Source organism: Cebus imitator, unplaced genomic scaffold, assembly GCF_001604975.1.
Source record: "Cebus imitator isolate Cc_AM_T3 unplaced genomic scaffold, Cebus_imitator-1.0 Scaffold206, whole genome shotgun sequence".
NCBI lineage: Eukaryota > Metazoa > Chordata > Mammalia > Primates > Cebidae > Cebus > Cebus imitator.
The window spans coordinates 3,251,271-3,268,435 of NW_016107521.1; the positions used below are offsets into that span (position 1 = coordinate 3,251,271).

Sequence of the window (17,165 nt, forward strand, 5' to 3'; positions counted from 1 at the left end):
AAAAGAAAAAAAAAACCCCAGAAAAAAAAAAATGAGTATAAAGCTAATGTTCATGCCTTCTTGAAGCTTCAGTAATCAGCACTAAAGTCATGACTTGGAAATCTACCTATTAATCCCCAGGTCCAGGTAACTACAATTCTCAGATCTACTCCACTCCAACTTTCTTATTTTATAGATGAAGAAATAAGACCTAGAAAGGGGAAGTGATAGGCCCACATTTGCTGCGTGTTGGTGTCAGCGTCTCCAGACGCTCTCAGTGGGAGAGTGTGTTCCCCTCCCACTAACTGTGGACACCTCCTCTAGTCAGGCTGTTTGCAGGTCTGCTCTATTCCTGGAGTCTGGCTGCTGCCCAAGGTTAGGCAGCCAGAAAGACAGCATTCTGCTCCAGCTGACATCTATAGAAAGATGCTCATTCAATACCTGGGGTGAGGCCACAAACTGGAGAGGGACATCTTTAAGCTGAGATCTTCTGCAGTTTAAGGCCAATGCTAGGGTAAACTTTTGTTGTGCACCTAAGTGACTCACAAAGAAAGCGCCTAAGTAAATTGTCTATGCTATCAGTAAGTGTACAGACAATCCTAAAAGATCAATAGCAATGGAACAGAAAATAAATGAGGCTTGTGGGCAGAAAACACTTCATCCCAATGCTTTTGCATTCTGAGTAAATTAAAGGGAGGGCAGTGGTTATGAGGTGCCCATGGCACTTTAATAGAACCTTTACACAGACCAACAACTCATTTGCATCTTGTATTCTTATGATAGGATATGGGTATTTCTTTTTACTTCCATGTCTTCCAAGTTTTCTGCATTGAATATGAATTATTTTTATAATTAGGAAAAACAGAAATGCTGTTTAATTATCATTTTCATAATTATGCTAGGTTTCTCTAAGAGCTCTCCTTGTTTCTCTAGCTGATGGTCTTCATTTACTTCTGAATCAGTCCTCAGGGGTCACCTCTCAGGAATGGGTGTACACAAAGCTCTGTCATCTTCATAGACTCTGCTGGTCCAGAGTCCTGACTTGTTTACCAGCTCAGTCTTTAGCCTCATCTGTTCTCAGTCTCTTTCTCCCTCTCTCCCTTAAACACTCACCACAAACACAAAATCAAAAAAAAAAAAACCATTATAGCTTCTCATGGGTTCACAGCTGATGCTAACTTATGCAGGATGGGTGGCTACATAGCAAAGCCAACTAGTTCAGGCTGCCTCTAAGGCACCAATTCCAAGATGAAGAGATGCCTGAAAACTGAATGGTTAGCCAGAAGGTACCAGCAGCAGAAGGATCAATATAAGCCTCATTTTGAGGCTATACCTGAGAGACCAGCACCTCTCAGTCTGCCTGTGACATGATCAATGTCTTTTCCAGGCCAGAACTGTCTCTCACTCATTGTTGTCCCTTGTCCATGCATAGCGAGTACCCAGAAATGCCTGCTAAAGGCCGCGCGCGGTGGCTCATTCTTGTAGTCCCAGCACTTTGGGAGGCCGAGGTGGGTGGATCACGAAGTCAGGAGACTGAGACCAACCTGGCCAACATGGTGAAGCCCCATCTCTACTAAAGATACAAAAAATCAGCCAGGTGTAGTGGTAGGCACCTGTAGTCCCAGCTACTCAGGAGGCTGAGGCAGGAGGATCACTTGAACTCGGGAGGTAGAGGTTGCAGTGAGCCGAAATTGTGCCACTGCACTTCAGCCTGGGTGACAGAGTGAGACTCCATCTCAAAAAAGAAAAAGAAATGCTTGCTAAATTACTGAAAAGGGACTCCCTCTCCCCTGCATTGACTTTTCTTTTGAATGGAAATGGCAACCAAAGTGGATATGCAATGCAAGCATGTTCCTTCTGCCTGAACAACTTCACACCTGGCTCACTCCTATTCGCTTCTGGGATTACAGTTCTAACACCCCTTCTTTAGCAAAGCCTTTCCTCATACCCTCGTCTGTCAGGCCAGGTCTTTCAGTTATGTAACTATTCTCATAGCATAAAGTCAATTCCTCCCTGGCATCAATCCAAGCTCACAATTACTTAGGTTCCTACTTAATTGTCTGTCTTCCCACCAGGAGACAGGCCACATCTGTTATGCTTACTATTGTATCTCCAGTGCTCAATGCTTGGAAAGTAACTGGGACTCACAATAATGGGATGTTAAACAAATCAAAGCCATAGGCTTTCTTTTTACCTTAATAAAGATGCAATAGGGACATTTATTTAACCAATAGTTGAGCACTACTATGTGCAGTGGCATTAGCAATATAAAGGTACATATAGATGCCGACGTACAAACTCCATGAGGGCAGGAACTCCTATTCATTGTGAAATTCCTAATGCGTTTCATACAGCAAGCATGAAAATACTTAATGAACAGAGACTCAGAAGTCCAAGATTCATTTTCTCTCTTACTTTTAACTTTTAATTGAATTCAGGAAGCAAGGGACGCTATGGATTTAGACTCAGAGCTCTGAATCATTCCCGCTGTTCGCTGATTCCTATCAGAAGGCTTTGGATATCACAGCTTCACACACAGAGGTATTTTTGCCCTCAAAGAAGATTAAATTTGAAATTCAATCCTTGTTCTGTTTAAATATACTTTCTTGGGGGAAAAGAAGCCTAACAAATACTTAGGATAAGACTGGGTTTGTAATTTAGGTAAAACCAACCTTTTACCCCACTGTAATTAGCAAAGGGGTTCTTAACACTGTTACAAATAGCAATACTTTGAAAGTCTCCAGAGAGCCATGGTTCCTCTCCAATAAAGAGTGCACAAAAGCCAACTTCCCGTCTCCCTTCACAATCAAACAGTCTACATACCTACCATTTAGGAGGGCTCATGGGCCCCCTGAGGCCTATCCATTGTCCCAGGTTAAGAAATCTTAAAATAGAGAGCAGGTACAGACTTGATACATGCCAGTTTGTTATTTTGACAGAAGCACAAATTCAGTCCAAAACATCTCTCCTTTGGTCACTCACTTGTCATTCATCTGTCACAGGAACTGGATTATGTATGTGCTTCTTAAAATCTATGCCACTTGCCCTAGGGAAGCCAGTCTCTTATCAGCCCCTGGAACAGGCAGTGACATCAAGGGCCGCACACATGGGGAAAGAGTGAGAGTGGCCGCTCACCTGGGCAGGCGTGAGGTGGTACAACCTGCCTACTAAGAGGTGGAGGAGACCAGGGCTGGAGTCTTGGCTCTGCCAAACACTTACTGTGTGACCAAGGGCAAGCTGCCTAATCTTAAGCCTCTTCTTACTCATCTGTAAAAATCCTAACAGTCCTTATGAGGACTACTGTTATGAAGAGCAAAAAAAATAAAATATATATAAAGTCCTCAGAAGAGTTCCTAGCACCCAGTGAAGTATTTTCAATAAATTTTAGCTGCTATTTGTTGTTATTACCTGGCATCCTGTCCCAAATCAGGAGACAGAGTGACCCCTCTGAACATGTGCTACAAAGAGCCATTTTAAGCAGCCAATTTAACACAGAAAAGCATGAAATAGGTTATCATTGGAAGTGGAGCTGATTTCCAAGTTTGACTTTAAAAAGTATTGCAAAAGTCATAATCCCTGCTGAGCTGGAGTCATAGGGAGTCTAGTGAGGTGGGAGGCTGAACATTAGTAGCTGTGCACGGCAAGAGAGAAGCATATTGTTGGGTGAGTTGGGTGGATAGTTGGGGGTAAGAAAGAATCTGATACGTTAAGGAGATCCTGACTCCAAAGTCTTCACTGCTTCGTGTGGTAGGATCAAAAAGCTAAATAAAAAAAATCTGGGCCTGGCACAGTGGCTAACATCTGTAATCCCGGCACTCTGGGAGGCCGAGGCGGGTGGATCACGTGGTCAGGAGATTGAGACCATCCTGGCTAACAAGGTGAAACCCCGTCTCTATTAAAAATACAAAAAATTACTGAGTGTGGTTGCACGCACCTGTAGTCCCAGCTACTTGGGAGGCGGAGGCAGGAGAATCACTTGAACCTGGGAGGCGGAGGTTGCAGTGAGCCAAGATCGTGCCACTGTACTCCAGCCTGGGAGACAGAGCGAGACTCCGTCTCAAAGAAGAAATCTGACACAAGCCCCATCATCCTGTTTAATGCTTGGGACAGGGACTAATTTTCAGTTACTGATTAAACAGAACCTGAGATTTACACAGGACTTTCAAGATAACAAGATGCCTACATACCTACTATTTTATTTACTTCTCAAAACAACTTTCTGAGATGAGTAGAGCAGGGATTATCTCCCTAATTTTACTGATGAGGAAGTAAGACGTATCTAGATCACATCATGTCATATCATAGATCATATCATAGGTGATACCTATTATAGATAGATCACATCATACCTGTCCAAAGTCAAGGACCCAGTGTTAAGTGGCAATACCAGCGTAAGAATGCAAGCCTGGCCAGGCGCAGTGGCTCATGCCTGTAATCTCAGCACTTTGGGAGGCCAAGGTGGGAAGATCAAGAGGTCTGGAGATCGAGAGACCATCCTGGCTAACATGGTGGAACCCCATCTCTACTAAAAATACAAAAAAATTAGCCAGGTGTGGTGGCATGCGCCTGTAGTTCCAGCTACTTGGGAGGCTGTGGCAGAATTACTTAAACCCAGGAGTTGGAGGTTGCAGTGAGATGAGATTGTGCCATTGCACTCCAGGCTGGGCAACAGAGCAAGACTCTCTCCCCCCCCCAAAAAAAAAAAAAAAAAAAAAAAGTCTGGGGTGGTTCTTATATCTTATTTATCTCTGTTACCTGCTCAGTGCTGAACACATAAGAAAGTCTACAAGCATGTGTTGACTTGAACTGACTTAAGGAAAGTACTCTGGATGCTTGGGGAAAAGTCAAAACAGGGCAGGTCAGAAGAACACTGGTATTTGAGGGATGCAAGCAGCAGCTACTTAAAAGCATCATCTTATTCCTCTTTCACAACCCTGTGATGTTAACCTACCCTGGGGTCATACAACAGAGGTGGAGCCAAGATAAAAGCCAAGGTCTCAAAGGCCTACACTATTTACCAATGGAAATAAACATTCTATTTAATTTGAGCCTTTTTATTTAATTTTTTCAAACAGTTAATACTCGAACTCCTTCAAAGATCACTAAGTAGAATTAGGTACTCTGGTTCTACCACTAGAGTGTTTTTCTAAAATGCAAGAAGCAATTAGTACCAAAGAACCCAAACAGGTAAGGACTAAGGGAGATCAGCCTGTTAAGAAGGCAGTGTCCACCGCTAGCTACCATTGCAACAACTGGCAAAATTTAGGTTCATTACAGAGAAAGAGAGCACCCATTCAGAAGAGAAGTTTCCTCCATAAAATCTGATTCTAAAAGGCAGGAACAAGCAAAGAAATAAAACTACAGTCTAGTCTAATTATAAGGAACTGAACTTTGTGTATTGTACAGAGAATAAGTTTGAACTCTGACATAGAGATCAAATTACCCATCATTCCATTACTAGCATCACCAAACAGGGATAACACACAAATGGCTTCTGTCCCATTCATAGAATCCGTCATCTACATTAAAGCAGAATGCCTGTAAGAATTGACTTCAGAGTCTGAAACTCTTGGGATCTAATCCCAACTCCATTAGTTACTAACTTTGTATCCTTTGGGAGTTTACATCAATTCTCTAAGTCTCAGTATGTACATCCCTAAAGGGACCTCATATGCTCACGGTGAGGATTATTTCACTATATGAGAGTACTGTGTCAGATTCTGTGAATCCATCAACAAACAAGACTGATGAAGTCACTGATCCAGGGAGCTTAAATCTAAAATATACTAACTACACAAATGATTAGAACAGAGAATGAAGTTCAAACCAGTGTTGTTTTTAAGCTCTTGAATAAAAATATCCCCCAAGGGCAAATACTTCTGAATGCTGAAGAGTTTTCTGTTTCTCCAAATAGCAAATGGTTAAGAATTGTATTAATTTGAAGACACTGCTATTTGGTTTTTGTACTATTATCTTTTCTTACAAGTAGTTTGAAGTCTGGCACATTCACTTTATTTGTTTAAAATGACAAATTCAAATGAAGCAATGGTTCAGCAGCTCCATTTCACCTCAGGCAGGAGTCTATGGCAAAATGGTCTTCAAGTTTGATCTAGGAAACTCATTGGGCCATCTCTTAGAGCATGATTCTTACTTCTTCTAAACTAGCCTCATATATCTGACTTGTTCTCAAAAATGTTTATACAGACATAAAGAAAGAGCTTCCCTCTCATATTTCTTGAATCAAAAATTTAAAAGATCTTTCAATATTCCCCTCTAAAGACTATGCATGGCACAATTGTATGAAAGGGCTGTGGAGCTCCCAAGATCATAAATGATCCTCTAGAATAATCTATTTAGAATGGAATTCCTTTTAGATCCTCTATCAGAAGTGGAACAATTTTTCTATATCAGGTCACTGATTCATAAAAGGGGAGAAGTTCAATGGATAGCTAAATGAATTTTGAGGAACACTGTTAAATTTTAGATTAGGAGCAGGGGATCTAAACTCCTCAAGAAATAGTAAAATATTTCAGTCCCATAATAAGTCTCACTTTAAGAAGAAAGAGGGAGAATGTGAGAATTAAAAGGCCTGGAAAAAGGCAAAAGTACAGACAGGCAAGTAAGGACAGAGATAGAAAAAGATTTATAAAGAAAAAAAAATCCCAAAGGCACAGAGAAAAATACAGACATTTTTGAGCAACACACAAGATGGTATTATATACCATCTTGTGGCCATTTCAGATATTGCCACACCAAATTTAATTCTTGCACCTTTGCAATGGTTAGAGGCAGTGGAATGGGTTGGAAAGCATTGGGAACACACAGTCGGAGCCTGCATTCTACTAGGGTGCTGTCACTATACAGTTGGTACAACTTGGATAAGTCACTTGATTTGCTCTATTGTATCTCACAGGTATTATGAGGAAGAAATAAGAGGCTTTTAAGAACTGTATCAATACTACAAATTACAATAATATCATAATACAAATTACAACAATGGCTGGTGTAGTGGCGCATGCCTGTAATCCCAGCACTTTGGGAGGGAGAGTTGGGACAATCACTTGAGTCCAGGAGTTTGAGACCAGCCTGGGCAACACAGTGAGACCTTGTCTCTACACAAAATGAAAAAAAATTAGCTAGGAAATAGTGGTGCATGCCTGTAATCGCAGCTATTTGGGAGGCTGACATGGGAGGATTGCCTGAATCTGGGAGGTCAAGGCTGTAGTGAGCCATGATTGTGCCACTGCATTCCAGCCGGGGTGACAGAGAAAGACCCTTCTCAAAAGAACAAAAAACACAACAATGACAACAAAAGTAGCTATCTATTTCCTAGAGTGGCATGTGAGGCAAAGTATTTCCAATTCTCACCTTATTCAGGAAGTATAGTTAACCCTTGAACAACATGAATCAGAGGCGCTGACCCCCTGTGCAGTTGAAAATCCATGTGTAACTTCTGACTCCCTCAAACTTTACTTACTAATGGCTTACTATTGACCAGAAGCCACAGTGGTAACATAAAATAAATTAATACATATTTTGTATGTTATAGGTATTATATACTGAATTCTTATAACAAGCTAGAGAAAATATTAAGAAAAATCATAAGGAAGAGAAAATATATTTACTATTCATTAAGTGGAAGTAGATCATCATAAATGTCTTCATCCTCGTTGTCTTCACGATGAGTAGGCTGAGGAGGGGGAGGAAGAGGGGTTGGTTTTTCTGTCTCAAAGGTAGCAGAGGCAGAAGTGGAGGAGGTAGAGGTAGAAGGGGAGACAGAAGGCATACTTGGTATAGCTTTTATTGAAAAAGTGGACCCATGCAGTTCATACCATGTTGTTCAAGGGTCAACTGTACAACTGAGTAAACCAAGCCACAATTTACAAACATTTAAAAAATTATGGAAAGGAATTTCAGTGAGTTTTACAGCAAAAGTTACCTCTGTAAATTCCACATGAAAAAGTTCAAAACCTTGTTTCTGAACAAGCTTTTGGAACCACGTATCATGAACCACCCTTTCAATGTCTAATGGGCTCAAGCCACAGATCATCATGTGCACTCCTACCTCACGCAAGCCATGGAATGCAAGGCTCATGATGCACTTGCCAATTACTTTTCCTAATTTTCAACTGGCAAGTTACCACTCAATTACCTCTTTGTCAATAACAGGTTCAACTACTGTGTGTATCTCTCTTAGTATTTTTTGGTATTAAGTATAGCTGCCAGAAGATAACCAATCATCACTAACTAAACTGTACATACCATATCTCACCTTCTGGCAGAAAAATCCCATCTTTCATGTTCTGGTGAATCTGTAGGTTTTTCAGACTGTGAGCCAATTTCAAGAAAAACTACTATCCCACTTGAAATCATGTGCAAATAGAGGGAACATCCAAAGTGTACCCCAAATACGTAAAGTTCTCCAGGGCTAGAAAGGATTACATATTTAAGCACAAAATATATGTGCTGTGCAGACACACTGAAGGCAGCCTTGTCAGACTTAACTCATTGATGGCATAGGCAAGGAAAAAAAAGACATTAGATACTACCTATCTGGACTTTCCTCGCCTTTCCGTATACAGAAATAGAGGATCCATATCTTATTAAAGTGTTTCAAGCTAATGTAAATCCAAAAGGTGAAACTTCTGGCTGGAAGCTATATTAAGCTTTGCCTAAATCCATGTTAACTCTTCTTTGTAAAACGCGTGGTAGAAATTCAACAGTGTATTTATTCATTCACTTACTCAAACAATATTTATAAGCCAGATCCTGTTCTTGGTGCTGTGGATTCAGCAGTAAAGCAAAGGGATTGTCTCTTCTGCTGCAGAGCCTCCATTCCAGTGGGGGAAAATAAGATAAGGTAAGGAAATAAGGGCATAAAAGTTGGGGGAACTGCTGCTTTAGATGTTCCTATTTGAGAAGGCATGGATACATGCGCTGAAGACTGGATGAGGTGACAGTGAGGCCATGCAGACATTCAGGAGAACATTACAGTAGAGAGACTAACCAGTACAAAGGTCTGAGAACAGCAAGGAGGCCAGGGTGTCTGAACCGGAAAGAGAAGGGGGAAATGTGTAATGGGAGACAGAATCAGAGTTTAAGGAAAAACTCTAAAATCCAGTGAATCTTTACGTATAAAACTGTTCCCATCACAACGACAAAAATTTAAAAAAGAATGGTAGGCCAGTCTTGGCGGCTCACGTGGCTCACGCCTGTAATCCCAGCACTCCAGGAGGCCAAGGTGGGTAGATTACTTGAGGTCAGGAATTTGAGACCAGCCTAGCCAACATGGTGAAAATCCTGTCTCTACTAAAAATACAAAAAAGTAGCTGGGTGTGGTTGTACGCCTGTAATACCAGTTACTTGGGAGGCTAAAACAGGAGAACTGCTTGAACCCTAAAGGCGGAGGTTACAGTGAGCCGAGATCACACCACTGCACTCCAGCCTGAGTGACAGAGCGAGACCCTGACTCAAAAACAAACAAACAAACAAAATAAAAAACCCAACAAAAACTAAAACCAAAAAAACCAAGAGGGGCACAGTTAAATAAACTGTGGCATCGTGGGGCAAATTCAAGCAGAGGAATTATATAACCATTTACAACCTATTATTTACACATAATATCTCAGTGAGGAAAATCCTCATAATTGCATGAAAAAGGAAGAAAAATAATATTGACTATATGAACTCAATTATTTAAGAAGGCATAAAAAAACATTTGGAAAGAAAAGCAACAAAATTGAATGCGGGATGCCTCCGGGTGGTGGAAATGTGAGTTTTCAGCAAAGGAGAGATGGGATAGAGAACAGCCAGGGAGGGGGCCCGCTGTGGGAACAGGAGAGAACGATGATGGTTAGATTAGGATGTTAATAATGAAGGTGGTGGTGATCAGAGTCAGGATACATTCTGACAACAGGCACAGACACGGACTGTGAGAAAAGAATCAAGAGGACAGGAATGTTTTTGGCCTGAGTAACCAGGTACCCCTAATTGAGATGGGGATACTAAGAAAGGAGTAGATTTTGGTGGGAAAGAAATCATGAGCAAACAAGAGGCAGCATCCTCTTTCTTGTATGTTGAACCAGGTTGAGGTGGGAAGACTGACTCAAAGAATCTCAGAACTCACTTGGTTCTATGCTCTGTGCAAACCTATTCTCTTTGAAAATATTACTGCAGAATGTTTGTTATCTACTTAACAATCAGGGAGGAAATAATTATAGTGGTAGGCATCATTTCTTGAACTCTTACTACCAGGCACTATATTAAACACTGTACATATGGTACTGTAGCTAATTCCCACATATAAAAGCACTTTAACCACAGTACACAGCACATGGTAAACTATCATTAACTGTTAGCCATAATACCTGTGAATTATGTAACATTTTAACTGGAATGGAAACTGTGATGATTATTTTAATTCCTAAAAGTTCTATTTCCATTTTTTTCCCCAAATCTACCATTCATTTTATATTATGATTTCTAGTGTTTCTCAAGCAAATAGGTAGAGTTTTTGTATTTCTTCCTTTAACAGATAGGGGAGCCATTCCAAGGTCCTAACTTTATCCAAAGGCCTCACTTTCTAACTGCCTCCTAAAGGCCCCAAATCATATGCACTATGTCTGTGTGAGCATTAAACCCCTAATACCTACACATGGTTCCACACTCCCCTGAGATGTGTTCTTTCAGTTTACACAAACTAGTTGAGCTACTTTGTTTTAAATACTTGTGCATTTCTCTTTTTTATTTCAAGTTCTTCCAGGTATGTAAACATTTCTTGGGGTGTATTTTATTTAGCCTCTCTATGTGTTAAAAGAAGACCAGGCGCCGGGCGCGGTGGCTCAAGCCTGTAATCCCAGCACTTTGGGAGGCCGAGGCGGGTGGATCACGAGGTCAAGAGATCGAGACCATCCTGGTCAACATGGTGAAACCCCGTCTCTACTAAAACTACAAAAAAAATTAGCTGGACATGGTGGCACGTGCCTGTAATCCCAGCTACTCAGGAGGCTGAGGCAGGAGAATTGCCTGAACCCAGGAGGCGGAGGTTGCGGTGAGCCGAGATCGCGCCATTGCACTCCAGTCTGGGTAACAAGAGCGAAACTCCGTCTCAAAAAAAAAAAAAAGAAGACCAGGCTGGGCACAGTGGCTCAGGCCTGTAATCCAAGCACTTTGGGAGGCCGAGACAGGTTTATGAGGTCAGGAGATCGAGCCCATCCTGGCTAAAATGGTGAAACCCTGTCTCCACTAAAAAAAAATATATATATATAAAACATTAGCTGGGTGTGGTGGCACATGCCTGTAGTCCCAGTTACCTGGGAGGCCGAGGCAGGAGAATCGCCTGCACCCGGGAGGAGGAGGTTGCAGTGACCCAAGATTGCGCCACTGCACTCCAGCCTGGGCAACAGAGTGAGACTCCATCTTAAAGAAAAAAAAAAAAGGGTAATCTGGGTTAGTTCAGTATGACACATAGTCAGAATGAGAAGTAAAACATTATTTTACAGATGCGGAAACTAAGCCCTAAATAAGTGAGCCCAGGGAGGTTGAGTCTACAGTGAGCTGTGACTGCACCACTGCACTCCAGCCTGGGTGACAAGAGTAAGACCCTGTCTCAAAAAAAGCCCACAGAAAATAAAATACAGTATTATGGTAACATGAACACAAGAAGATCCTGTATCTTTTTACTTTAAAAACTGTGCAAATCACAAATAACATCTGAAGTGATAAAACTGAGTTTTCTTCATGTATTAATAGCTTCACTGTAGGGAATTTCTGACCATAACAACTGTTGAAAGTTAAGGCCAGGTGTGGTGGCTCACTCCTATAATTCCAGCACTTTGGGAGGCCAAGGTGGGAGGATCACTTGAGCCTAGGAGTTGAGGCTAGCCTGAGCAACATAGTGAGAACCCAAATCTCAAAAAAAAAAAAAAAAAAAAAGGTAAAAAATTAGCTGGGTGTAGTGGAGCATATCTGTAGTCCCAGCTACTCAGGAGGCTGAGGTGGGAGGACTGCTTGAGCCTGGGAGGTCAAGGCTGCAATGAACTATAATTGTACCACTGCACTTTGGCCTGGGTGACAGAGCAAAACCCTGTCCACCACCCTCCCTAACAAAAGCCAGCACAGAAGAAATCATGAAACCTGAATTCTGCCACTAACTAGGTATATGACTAGGGAACTACAACCTCTTTTTGTTTTGGTTTGTCTTCAAAACAGGGATATTAATACTCTTCCCTACAGTTTGGGAGTTGGGGGGGCAATGAGATTTCATTCATGGGATTGTAACATATAGGAAAGTATTTTAGGGAAAAAAGGCTAAGAGTTATACAATACAGAAGAAAACATCATCATTAATATTATTATTTATGTATTATAAATGTTAACAGCTTGATCAGGAATAGTGAGATACTAACTGAAAAACAAAATCTTAACTAATGCAAAATTATTTTACCTTCATGTTGCAAGCTAATTCCATTAGTTTTTTTGCATTTTCTTCTGAGCGGTATCTCTTAGGAAGCTGAACCCTAAAGAACTTCAAGGCACCTTCAAAGTCTGTCAACAGCAGGTCATCTTTTGAAGTCTCGAAGTAAGAAAATACAAACACATATAGAAAAAATGTGTTGCTGTAAGGATGCACAAGAAACTTTTTATATTCCCAGCACTGTTACAGTCCCCAGAAGACATTTCTTAGCTTTTGTCAGAGCCACCTGCATACATCCACTGTTGGGGTAATGCCAGAGCATAGTGACTACTTAGAATGAGACTACGATCAATGTATTGCAAGGGCTAAACAGGGAATGACAGATAACTCAGCTTATAAATAAGTACCTTTAATAATCCAAGGGCAACATTAAAAATAACACTTATTCCCTGAAAGAGAAGAGACAAAAAGAACACTGTCAGTGTTTATATCTGGACTATTATGCTATCTGTCCTCAGAATACCCCACATTTTTAAAGAAATTGTGAAAACTTAAGTAAGGAAGGAAACGTATTATCTCAAAACTACCTTGAAAAATAAAAACTATAAGACCACTGAAAAGCTGCTTAAAGACCCAGTTTCCCATTTTTCTGAGAGAAGAGCTTTTCTTGCCCTATTCTCACATTCAGTCATAAGAAATGCTTTTGCAAAGTATTCCATGCTTCTAAACCAAAAGCAGTCATAAAGTTAGGATCTATCAGGAAATAACTCTTGGGGGATTTTTCCTTTATCTTGTGCTGTCCCAATCCATGTACAGCAACCACTCTGTTGATAAGTCCTATATTCCAGAACTGAATCTGCTCAGGGCTTCTTCCATTCTGCAAATCCTGGGGCTAAGAACAAAGGAAGGGAAGCACTAACATCTGTTGATCATGTTAAACTGCTTAAGCTCCTGGGCCTCAGTTTCCCTAACTAATACTCTCCTAAGGGTTTTCTGAGATAATTAGCTAAAAAGTTTATGTAAAATATTTAGCATGCCACCTGGCCCTTAGTAGCTACTTAACCGACAGTTTATATACTAGTGAAAAACTAGATACAGTTTAAAGGTTTGTGATTATAAATTGGTTACATAAAGTATGGCACATCCAAATAATGGGATACTTGGCAACAACTAAGAAAAATGACATATTTGGGTAATATTTATTTCTTCTGTTTCTTAGGATATTTCATGCTGAGTGGTAGATACAAATTCTTTATGAATTTTTGTATGTTTTGAATATAGCATAATTAAAAAGGATAGTACAGATGTGTATGTTCAAGTATATGAAATTTAAAAAGAGGATACCAAAGAGTATAAATAACAATCATATTTTTAAATATACACGTACAGAACCATAATATATATAATATTCCATAGGGAAAACTTAGGATTCCATATAGAAATTATATATACCAAAAAAAAAAATTACATATACACATATATGAACACACAAAAAAAGCTGAAAGGATGCTACTTTTAACCAAGCTGCTAAAAGTAGCTAACCTCTAGACAGTGGGATTTGAAGTATTCTTAATTATTTTTACTGAGCTTTTCTATAAATATGTATTATCTTTGTCATTAGTTATGTTTTTCTTAAACAAATACACACACCACACAAAATCCAAAATTATGTCATGGCAAAGATTACTTACTCTAATATCTATCTTCTTTTTAGTAATAAATCTCCTAATTTTTAGCAAATTCCTGCTCAGCTTATTTTTTAAAAAAAAATCTCTCTTGCAGCTAGGTATGGTCATGTAAGTAAGTTCTGACCATAAAGTGGAAATACTGGATGGAGCTTCCAGGAAGTCACTTTTAAAAATAGAGGATGGGCTGGGTGCAGTGGCTCATGCCTGTAATCCCAGCACTTTGGGAGGCCGAGGCAAGCAGATCACCTGAAGTCGGGAGTTCGCGACCAGCCTGGCCAACATGGAGGAATCCTGTGTCTAGTAAAAAATACAAAATTAGCCGGGCGCAGTGGCGCGTGCCTGTAGTCCCAGCTACTCGGGAGGCTGAGGTGGGAGAATCATTTTAGCCCAGCAGTTCTGAGAGGCTGTAGTGCGCTATGCCAATCGGGTGTCCGCACTAAGTTCAGCATCAATATGGTGACCTCCCGGGAGCGAGGAACCACCAGGTTGCCTAAGGAGGGGTGAGCCGGCCCAGGCTGGAAACAGAGCAGGTCAAAACTCCTGTGCTGATCAGTAGTGGGATCGCACCTGTGAATAGCCACGGCACTCCAGCCTGGGCAACACAGCAAGACCCCATCTCTTTAAAAAAATAAATAAATAAAAAATAAAAATACAAAATTAGCCAGGTGTGGTGGCAGATGCCTATAATCCCAGCTACTCAGGAGGCTGAGACATGAGAATCGCTTGAACCCAGGAGGTGAAGGTTGCGGTGAGCTGAGATCACGACATTGTACTCCAGCCTGGGCAACAAGAGCGAAACTCCGTCTCAAAGAAAGAAAAAGAAGAAGAAAACTAGAGGATGCACCGTCTTCCATCCTCTAATCCTCCTGGCATGAATATAGATATAATAGTTGGTGTTCTACTCCTCCGTACGGCTAACAGCCAGAGTGTAGAGAAGAAATGTTACTGCCAACATTCTGACTTTTTTCACAAGAGAGGAAAAAAGCTATTTTTTAAGATCACTGTTATTTTGGTTTTTTTCATTCAATATAGCCAAATCTAATATGAACTAATACAAATGTCTAATTCAGTATATCTTTTCATATCAGAGTATACCTTTAACAAATATGATCATTAGCTTTAGTCCAAGGAAAAGTCACTTAAACCTAGATTTCTTAGCACTAAAATAAAATAACTGCAGAGACCAATTTGGTTTTGACAGAACTGACACTCAGAACAGAATTTGTTCTCTTTAAATACACTATAAACAAAAGCCAATGTGCTGTGGCCTCTGATACATACCTCACATAAAAGCAGGTCGATGATATGGAAGACCATGTAGAGAGGGAATTTTGCAGTGAAAAGAGTAAGAAACCACTGGGAGGCATACATGTGCGCTTCAAGGCTTATATCCAGGAAGTGGTTGTATAGGTCAGGAATGTATTCCTGAAACAAGTAAACTAATTAGTTTTGGGCACATATGCATCTGTTCAATTCCTACTAAGGAAGCTCATAAATCTACCAGGAATCGGCCAAAAAACTAAAATACTTGTGTTTTTCTAAAAATCTCCAAAGTGCTCAGAACACTTATCATCTGGAATTAAGCTGGCACTCAACTCTTCTTTCCAGACCACAAACTAGTTCTAAAGAAACAGGAATCCCCAAAATGGTGACAAGTATTTGGAAAGTCAGTTTTTCTTTCCAAGCTATAAAACATTTGGGAAAGTTTGTTTCACTTTTGATATGAGATTCCTAACCAGTCAGCTTCAGAGCCTTGGGGAGTACTTCTTGACTGAGTTGGCTGTGGAAAAGGCCCCTACAAAGTCATCTGATCTTTTGGGTGTTTATCAGCTCACATGCAACAGGTGTGAAAGTTTAACACTTTGTTAAGCTTTCCATCATAATCACATAGTGATAAAACCCATCCTTATCCAGGGATGGCTAAGACAATCACCACTGCTTCCTGGCACCATTTCCTCAATTTGGTGCTCCTAAGTCCTGTACTCTTTTTATCAAGCAGACACTGATTTCTCTTTTTACCTGCATGAGGCGCTCCAACTGGTAAAATTTGCAATGCAAATCTTCAAAGTTTTGCTTGAAAAGTTCTCTGAGCCCATAGTCAAACATGATCTTGACCAGGACACTGAATGCCTGTTCTTCAGGCATCTGTAACAGATAGGCAAGTGGTTGGGTGGGTAGGGGAGTAGTGGGAAATCACAAACATACAAAAGTTTTCTCAGTATATTAAATCCAGCTTTCTACTGTATTACCAGAAAATTTAGTGCTATGCAGAAACTCAGACCTAAGGTTGTGTTTAAAGCATTTATTCACTCAGACAAGGAATAGTTAATGACTACTCTGTCAGCATGGTTCTTGTCCTCGAGGAGTCTCCCACACAACCAGTATTAAAATAACTGTAATAGGAATTAGGTATCAGTGATAATACAAGAAGAGGAAGGCCTGTGTCTGCCTAAGGCAGTCAGAAACAGACTTTGTAGGGAGGGCAGAATTTGAACTGAGCAGAAATAGGCTGATACAGTGTAGGTGTCATCTCTCCCAAATCCTGGGTCCTCTGTTTAACCATTTTTCCTTCCTTAGCTGCTATTTCATTCTAGCAAAATTGTTTTTCTTCCTCATTGTTAAAAACATAGTTTATTATATAAGAACCTTACACATTCTAAGCCTCGCAGTAATGCTTAAAGTACTACAAAATCCTCCTTCACTTCTATTTACATTGCTATTCATTTATAATAATATCTACATTTTCCATAGTTTTATGGAAAATTATTTCCCTGAGAACCTGGCAAGATATTTTCAAAAAGGAAGCACTGTAAATGTTATTTAAGGATTGGTGTGAATGTAGCAAGCCTTCAAAAAAGTCAAGAAGGTGGGCAGGCTTCTGTGGAACAAGATGATGGAGGCGGGCTGAGCACAGAAATCACTGAGAATAAAGCAGAACTAAAGAGCAACTCAGATTAAGTAATAAGTGAGAAAAGCACAGCAGATCATTACTGGAAAGTTAGGAGTATTTGGGGCAAAAGTCCAGATCTTTGAAGTCTTTGTCATGGAAGGCAACTTCACTTTGCCACATGCAAGGAGATGCG

At 40.4% G+C, this 17,165-nt stretch overlaps 1 protein-coding gene across 5 annotated transcripts in view; it reads right to left on the bottom strand.

The window, feature by feature from the left end:
* Nucleotides 1-17,165, bottom strand: part of RABGAP1 (RAB GTPase activating protein 1) — a 178,395-nt gene that overhangs the window by 17,784 nt on the left and 143,446 nt on the right. For 4 of the 5 annotated variants that reach the window (XM_017548363.2, XM_017548364.2, XM_017548366.2 and 1 more), the window contains 4 exons: nucleotides 16,102-16,227; nucleotides 15,364-15,507; nucleotides 12,802-12,843; nucleotides 12,425-12,553 (listed from right to left, as the gene is read on the bottom strand). In XM_017548363.2, coding sequence (XP_017403852.1) covers nucleotides 12,425-12,553; nucleotides 12,802-12,843; nucleotides 15,364-15,507; nucleotides 16,102-16,227 — 441 coding nt within the window. The remainder of the gene's footprint in view (nucleotides 1-12,424; nucleotides 12,554-12,801; nucleotides 12,844-15,363; nucleotides 15,508-16,101; nucleotides 16,228-17,165) is intronic. The other variant, XM_017548365.2, reaches the window with a different exon arrangement.